We start from the raw sequence: 7,500 nt of genomic DNA on the forward strand, positions 1-7,500 counted from the left end.
GGGCTATTTTTCCCTGTTGGAGACCTTGGGCTTATAGCATCTTGCTTTTCCTACTAGGGCTATAGCTTAGCAAGTAACAACAACAACAACAACAACAACAATAATAATAATAATAATAATGTATACGCTCAGTGTAGTCTCTAGGGCATTGTCACAGTCCCTTGCCTCTGCCATTCATGAGCGACCTTTAAACCTTCAAGTCATACTTCATAGGGGTGGGTGTCTTCAATTTTAACAAAAGCAAAAAAACCAGGGTTGTAGTGGCCGATGTGGTAACGTCCCTGACTGGTGAACGCCAGACTGGGGTTCGAGTCCCGCTCAAACTCGTTAGTTTGTTTTCTCGCTGCAACCTCACTATCCTTGTAAGCTAAGGATAGGGGATTTGGAGGAGCCTATACTATAGGTCTGTCTGCAGAGTTATCGGCAGCCATCGCCTGGCCCTTCCTGATCATTGCATGGGTGGAGAGGGGACTTGGACATTGTCCGGCTCGATAGGGCAATGTCATTGTCCCTTGCCTCTGCCATTCATGAGCGACCTTTAAAACAAATAATAGATTTTTTAAATATAAGGATTAACCAATCACAGAATACCGATACTGTGTATTCCGAAATCATTTTCCACAGAATAAATCTCCGATAGAATTATTCGCAAAATACGTTTAGGACCTGACCAAGCAAAACTGACCACTCTCATTTAGCCTATACAATACACAGTATGTAGAGCAGTAAGTTCACTTTTACTTCCAGTTTTGCGAGAAAGTCTCTCTTTTGTGATTATCATCTGGAACAAACAAAAGTTCCAACGTAAACAACATTACGTGTTAAACAGGAAAGAAAGCCTACTGTACATTTTACTTGAAAAGCTCGAGAATTGTTACTATTACTTTTACCCCAGGAATCATTTGCTTGTTTAGACGAGAATATCTTCTCGCGTTGCTATTCTAAACCTTTAAGGTTTAAAGGCCGCTCATGAATGGCAGAGGGAAGGGAGAGTGACAATGTCATAGAGACGGACCATATATCCATATGACCAGCGCCCTATAATCCTCTCTATCCTAGGTACGACCAGGGAGGGGCAGACAATGGCTGCTGGTGACTTAGCACTGTATTATACCTATAGGCTCCCCAACTTAAACATTTAAGGTTTAAAGGCCGCTCATGAATGACAGAGGAAAGGGACAGTGGCATTACCCTAGAGACTGACCATATACCCAAATGACCAGCGCCCTAGTAACCTCTCCACCAAAGCTACGACCAGGGAGGACCAGACAATGGCCGCTGATGACTCAGCAGGTAGACCTATAGACTCCCCCAAAAGACCCCCTCCAAACCTTAGCTCACAAGAATGGCGAGATTGCAGACACTACAAGAAACTATCGAATTTGAGCGGGACTCGAACCCCAGTCCATCAGAACAACAGACAGGGATGTTTTCAATAGGCCACCACAACCCCATTGCCTTCCATATGAATAATTTAACATACAACGATTCTGTAATATATAAGAAAAGGTCTACCGATATAAACAACACAAAGTTCTTTTAGGGTTGTCGTGGCTTGATTGGTAACGTCTCTGCCTGGTGTTTGCCAGTCGGGGGTTCGAGTCCCTCTCAGACTCGTTAGTGCCAATAGTGTCTGCAACTTTACCATCTTTGTGAGGTAAAGTTGGGGGTTTTGGGGGAGACTATAGGTCTATCTGCCGAGTCATCAGCAGCCATTGCCTGGCCCTCCCTGGTCCTAGCTTGGGTGGAGAGGGTGCTTGGGCACTCATCATAATATAGGGTCAGTCTCTAGACCATTGTCCTGTTTGCTAGGACAATGACACCGTCCCTTACCTTTGTCATTGATAAGCAGCCTTTAAAACCTTTAAACCTTTAATATTAGGTTAGGCTACACCCATTTCAGTTTTGGACTTTCATTTAAAGGCCCGGGGGACTTGATCTTACTTTTGGCCGGGTTTACAGACGCGGCGAAAATTGCAACATGTAAATTCTAGCCCTTTCTGCTGTTGGAGTCCTTCTTAAAGATTCAGTAGCTAAATGAGTATTTCAAGATTCAGTAGATCTAATAACTTCCTGAGAGTCAGTAGCTCCACAGATATTTCGAGATTCAGTAGCTCAAATAACTTCCTGAGAGTCAGTAGCTCCACAGATATTTCAAGATTCAGTAGCTCAAATAACTTCCTGAGAGTCAGTAGCTCCACAGATATTTTGAGATTCAGTAGCTCAAATAACTTCCTGAGAATCAGTAGCTCCACAGATATTTCGAGATTCAGTAGCTCAAATAACTTCCTGAGATTCAGTAACTTAATAAATATTTCAAGATTCAGTAGCTCTAATAACTTCCTGAGATTCAATAGCTCCACAGATATTTCGAGATTTAGTGGCTCATGGACATTTTCAGATTCAGTAATCAGAGAACATTTCAGGATTCAGATCTAGTCTTTACGAGATTCAGTAAATTCACAGACATTTCGAGATTTAGTAAATTATCAGACATTTCAAAATTCAGTCGCTATTCAGACATTTTTATATTCAGTAACTTTTCAGATATTTCGAGATTCCGCAACTTTTTAGACATTTCGAGATTCCGTAAATTTTCAAACATTTCGAGATACAGTAAAATCTCAGAAATTTCGAGACTCAATAAATTCTCAGACATTTCGTGAATCATTAACTTTTCAGACATTCCGAGATTTAGTAAATTCTCAGACATCTTAGATTCAGTAGCTTCTCAGTCATTTCGAGATTCCATAAATTCTCAGGCATTCCTAGATTCAGTAGCTTTTCCTACATTTCGAGATTCAGTTGCTCCAAGGATATTTCTGGATTCAGTAGCTCCTAGGACATTTCTGGATTCAGTAGCTCCAATGACATTTCTGGAATCAGTAGCACCAAGGACATTTCTAGATTCAGTAGCTCCAATGACATCTCTGGATTAAGTAGCTCCTATGACATTTCTGGATTCAGTAGCTCCAATGACATTTCTGGATTCAGTAGCACCAAGGACATTTCTGGATTCAGTAGTTCCAAGGACATTTCTAGATTCAGTTACTCCAATGACATCTCTGGATTAAGTAGCTCAAAGGACATTTCTGGACTCGGTAGCACCAAGGACATTTCTGGATTTAGTAGCTCAAAGGACATTTCTAGATTCAATAGTTCCAATGACATCTCTGGATTAACTCCAATATTATTTCTGATTCAGTAGCTCCAATGACATTTCCGGATTCAGTATCACAAAGGAAATATCTGGATTCAGTAGCTCCAAGGACATTTTTGGATTCAGGAGCTACAAGGACATTTCTGGATTCAGTAGCTCCAAGGACATTTCTGGATTCAGTAGCTCCAAGGTTATTTCTGGATTCAGTAGCTCTAAAGACATTTCTGGATTCAGTAGCTCCAAGGACATTTTTCTGGATTCAGTAGCTCCAATGACATTTCTGGATTCAGTAGCTCCAAGAACATTTCTGGATTAAGTAGCTCCAAGGATATTTCTGGATTCAGTAGCTCCAACATTTCTGGATTACGTAGCTCCGACACCTCTAAATTCAGTAGCTCTAAGCTACTAAATCTGGACTCAGTAGCTCCAATGACATTTCTGGATTCAGTAGCTGCAAGGATATTTCTGGATTTAGTAGCTCTAAGGACATTTCTAGATTCAGTAGATCGAAAGACATTTAATCTTATGGATTCAGTAGCTCCAAGGATATTTCTGGATTCATTAACTCCGAGGACATTTCAGAATCCAGTAGAAGCGCCAAAAAGAAAATTATTTCGAGGCTCGTCATGCACCCTTTCACGAATTGTCCTGAAGCAGCCAACGGAATTTTTGTTATGTAAAGGTCATAACTAAAATGCTATCTAATTTTAAAGCGTCTCTTCAATCTTGGTGAAAATGAAGAGGGAAAAAACTTGTTTTCAGAAGTGTTTGATCATACGACTCTAAATCTTCATATGACATTCTCGCTCAGCATACCAATTTACTTTTTTTTTATCTTTCGTTCAGCTTACTCGAATATAATACAGTTTTTTAACCGTTAACTCAATCGTTTTACAACTGCAATCCGTTACGTGGATAACTGTAGGCCTTAAAATCATCGACTATCATAATTCAGAGAAAATGTGATTGTGAAGTTCAAAAGGTTATCAGTATCATATGCCAAAGGATCATCTCTAAAAGGACATTATGATTATGCAAATAAAAAAAAAACATGCCGGGGAACTTTGTTATATTTTCTATATCTTGCTGGATATTATTATTATTATTATCATTATTATTATTATTATTATTATTATTATTATTATTATTATTATGATGATGATGATGATGATGATGATGATGATGATGATGATGATGATGTTGTTATTATTATTATTATTACTATTATTATTATTATTATTATTAGCCAAGCTAAAACCCTAGTTGGAAAAGCAGGATGCTATAAACCAAAGGGCTCCAACATGGATAAATAGCCCTTGTGAGGAAAGGAAATAAAGAAATGAATAAACTACAAGAGAAGTAATGAACAATATAAAATATTCTAAGAACAGTAACAACATTCAAATAGATCTTTCAAATATAAACAATAAAGAGAGACTTAAGTAAGCCTGTTCAACAATAAAAAACATTTACTGTAAGTTTGAACTTTAGAAGTCAGGGAAAGAAATGTTAATTTTCTTCCCTTATATTGTTCAACTTCAAGTTTTTCGTGATAGGTTTCTCTATCTTGTTCTGAACACTTGCTTAAAGATACATGTCGTTTTGCTAATTCTATATTTATATTCACAAGATTGTTCATCGTAAAAATCGATGGCTGACATAAGTCTTTTTATAGTTTATATAGGAAATATCTATTTTAATGTTGTTAATATCTTTAAAATATTCTATTTTAATTATTCATTACTTCTTATATCGTTTAATTATTTCCTTTCCTCACTGCGCTATTTTTCTCTTTTGGAGCCCTTGGGCTTATAGAATCTTGCTTTTCCAACTAGGGTTGCAGCTTAGCTAATAATAATAATAATAATAATAATAATAATAATAATAATAATAATTTGCTATTATATAGTTTATATATGAAATATCTATTTTAATGTAGTTAATATTTTGAAAATATTTTACTTTAATTATTCATTACTTCTTATATCGTTTAATTATTTGCTTTCCTCACTGGGCTATTTTTCCTTTTAGAAGCACTTGGGCTTATAGAATCATGCTTTTGCAACTAGGGTTGCAGCTTAGCTAGTAGTAATAATAATAATAATAATAATAATAATAATAATAATAATAATAATAATGATGATAATAATAATTTGCTATTCTATAAAATTTACGGAACACTTTTAAAAAGTTAATGTAAAAAATATTCCTCAACAATAGCAAGAATAAATATTTGTAATTCTATGCTAACTTTACTTAGCAATACAGAATACTTTTAAGAAAACAATATTCTTTCCGGCAAATATACCCATTATTAATAAGAATAAATATTCATATACTCAATTAATTTCACATTACACTTGAAAAGTCAATGCAAAGAATATTCCTTAATGAAAGCATATATACCCCATCAATAATCAAAAATAAATATTCATAATTCTATGACAAATTTACTTCACAATACACTAAGTTAAATTAAGAAAAATTATGTAAAAAATATTCCTTAGTAGTTGGAAATATACCCCATTATCAATCAGAATAAATCTTTATATTTCTATGCTAACTTGACTTCGCATTATACTAAAAGAGTTAATTTTACAATATTTCCTAATGGCAGAAAAAATACGCCCCTATTGATCAGAATAAACATTTCTATGCTAACTTTACTTCGCATTTCACTAAAATAGTTAATGTAAAAAATATTCCATCATGATAGCAAAAACATTCTATCAATAATCATAAAAAATATTTATAATTCTATGCTAACTTTACTTCGCATTATGCTAAGTTAATTAATGTGAACAATATTCCTTTATGGTAGCATATATACCCCCATTTTCAATCAGAATTAATCTTTATATTTCTTTGCTAACTTTACTTCGCTTAACTTACGGTATGCTTTTAAGAAAACAATATTCCTTCATGAAAGCAAATATAACCAGAATAAATATTCCTATGCTAATTTTACTTCGCATTATACTTTAAACTAGAGAGGCACTCAGTAGAGCGCAGACCTCCTCCGAGGCAGCTCGTTTCTCGACCTTTTGCTCGACCTTGACCTTTGACCTTGACATGTATTAATTGGAGTGGATTTTTATACACTCAAATATGAACCAACTCTGAAGTCTCTGTGACAACAATGTCCAAACTTACGGCTGATTACATTAATTGGACATTTTACCTGATCGTGACCTTGACCTTGGATCTTGACCTTCCAAATTTAACCATTTCAAGCTTTTTACATAAGAACTAATCCCTGCAAGTGTCATTACTCTACGGTTAAATTTGTGGCCTGGAAGCTGTTCACAAACAAACACACAAACTCATATAAACAAACAGGGGGTAAACATAACCTCCTTTCAACTTCGTTGGCGGAGGTAAAAAGAACTAAATTACTCTACGATTATAATTCTGGCCTGGAAGCTGTTCACAAACAAACAGACACACTCATACAAACAAACACAGAAACAGGGGGTAAAAAATAACCTCCTTCCAACTACGTTGTCGGAGGTAAAAAGAGTTAAATTACTCTACGATTATTCTGGCCTGGAAGCTGTTCACAAACAGACACACACTCAAACAAACAAACACACAAACAGGGTGTAAAACATAATTTCCTTCCACCTTCGTTGGCGGAGGTAAAAAGAACTAAATTACTTTACGATTATAATTCTGTCCTGGAAGCTGTTCGCAAACAAACACACACTCAAATAAACAAACAGGGGGTAAACATAACCTTTCAACTTCGTTGGCGGAGGTAAAAATAGTTAAATTACTCCACGATTATTCTGGCCTGGAAGCTGTTCACAAACAAACAAACACAGAAACAGGGGGTAAAACATCCTCCCAACTTCGTTGTCGGAGGTAAAAAGAGAATTAAATGCCCCTCCTCACCCCTAGATACTGCCCCTCGAGAAACACATGAGGCACTGTGATCCCTCTGGCGTGGAGTCGATCCAGCAGCTGGAGCTGCGTGTCCCTGGCCATGAAGACGTCCCTCTCCTCGAAGCGCACCAGAAGCGTCCACAGGATCTTCCTTATCCTCAGGCAACGCTCGTAAGTGTCCCGGATGATGCCCAGCGTGGTGACGTACACCACCACCTTCCCCCGCTCGCGTTCCATGAAGTGCTGGAAGGAGGATAAGGTTGTAGCCTAATTAGGCGTTCAAATATAGAGGTGATAGTAGGTTTTGTTTTGCTTGACATTCATAATTTAAATAGGATGCTAAATATTAATATTTTGGTTTTGTTATTGTTGATATTATAATTATTATTATTATTATTATTATTATTATTATTATTATTATTATTATTATTCTATCATCTTTATTATTGCTATTA

General features: G+C 36.2%; 1 protein-coding gene across 1 annotated transcript in view; it reads right to left on the reverse strand.

Annotated features, from left to right (window-relative positions):
- Positions 1–7,500, reverse strand: part of LOC137632815 (uncharacterized) — a 71,050-nt gene that overhangs the window by 2,353 nt on the left and 61,197 nt on the right. The window contains exon 2 of the mRNA XM_068364917.1: positions 7,055–7,288. Coding sequence (XP_068221018.1) covers positions 7,055–7,288 — 234 coding nt within the window. The remainder of the gene's footprint in view (positions 1–7,054; positions 7,289–7,500) is intronic.

The sequence above is a fragment of the Palaemon carinicauda genome, chromosome 42 (assembly GCF_036898095.1).
Source record: "Palaemon carinicauda isolate YSFRI2023 chromosome 42, ASM3689809v2, whole genome shotgun sequence".
Classification (NCBI taxonomy): Eukaryota; Metazoa; Arthropoda; class Malacostraca; order Decapoda; family Palaemonidae; genus Palaemon; species Palaemon carinicauda.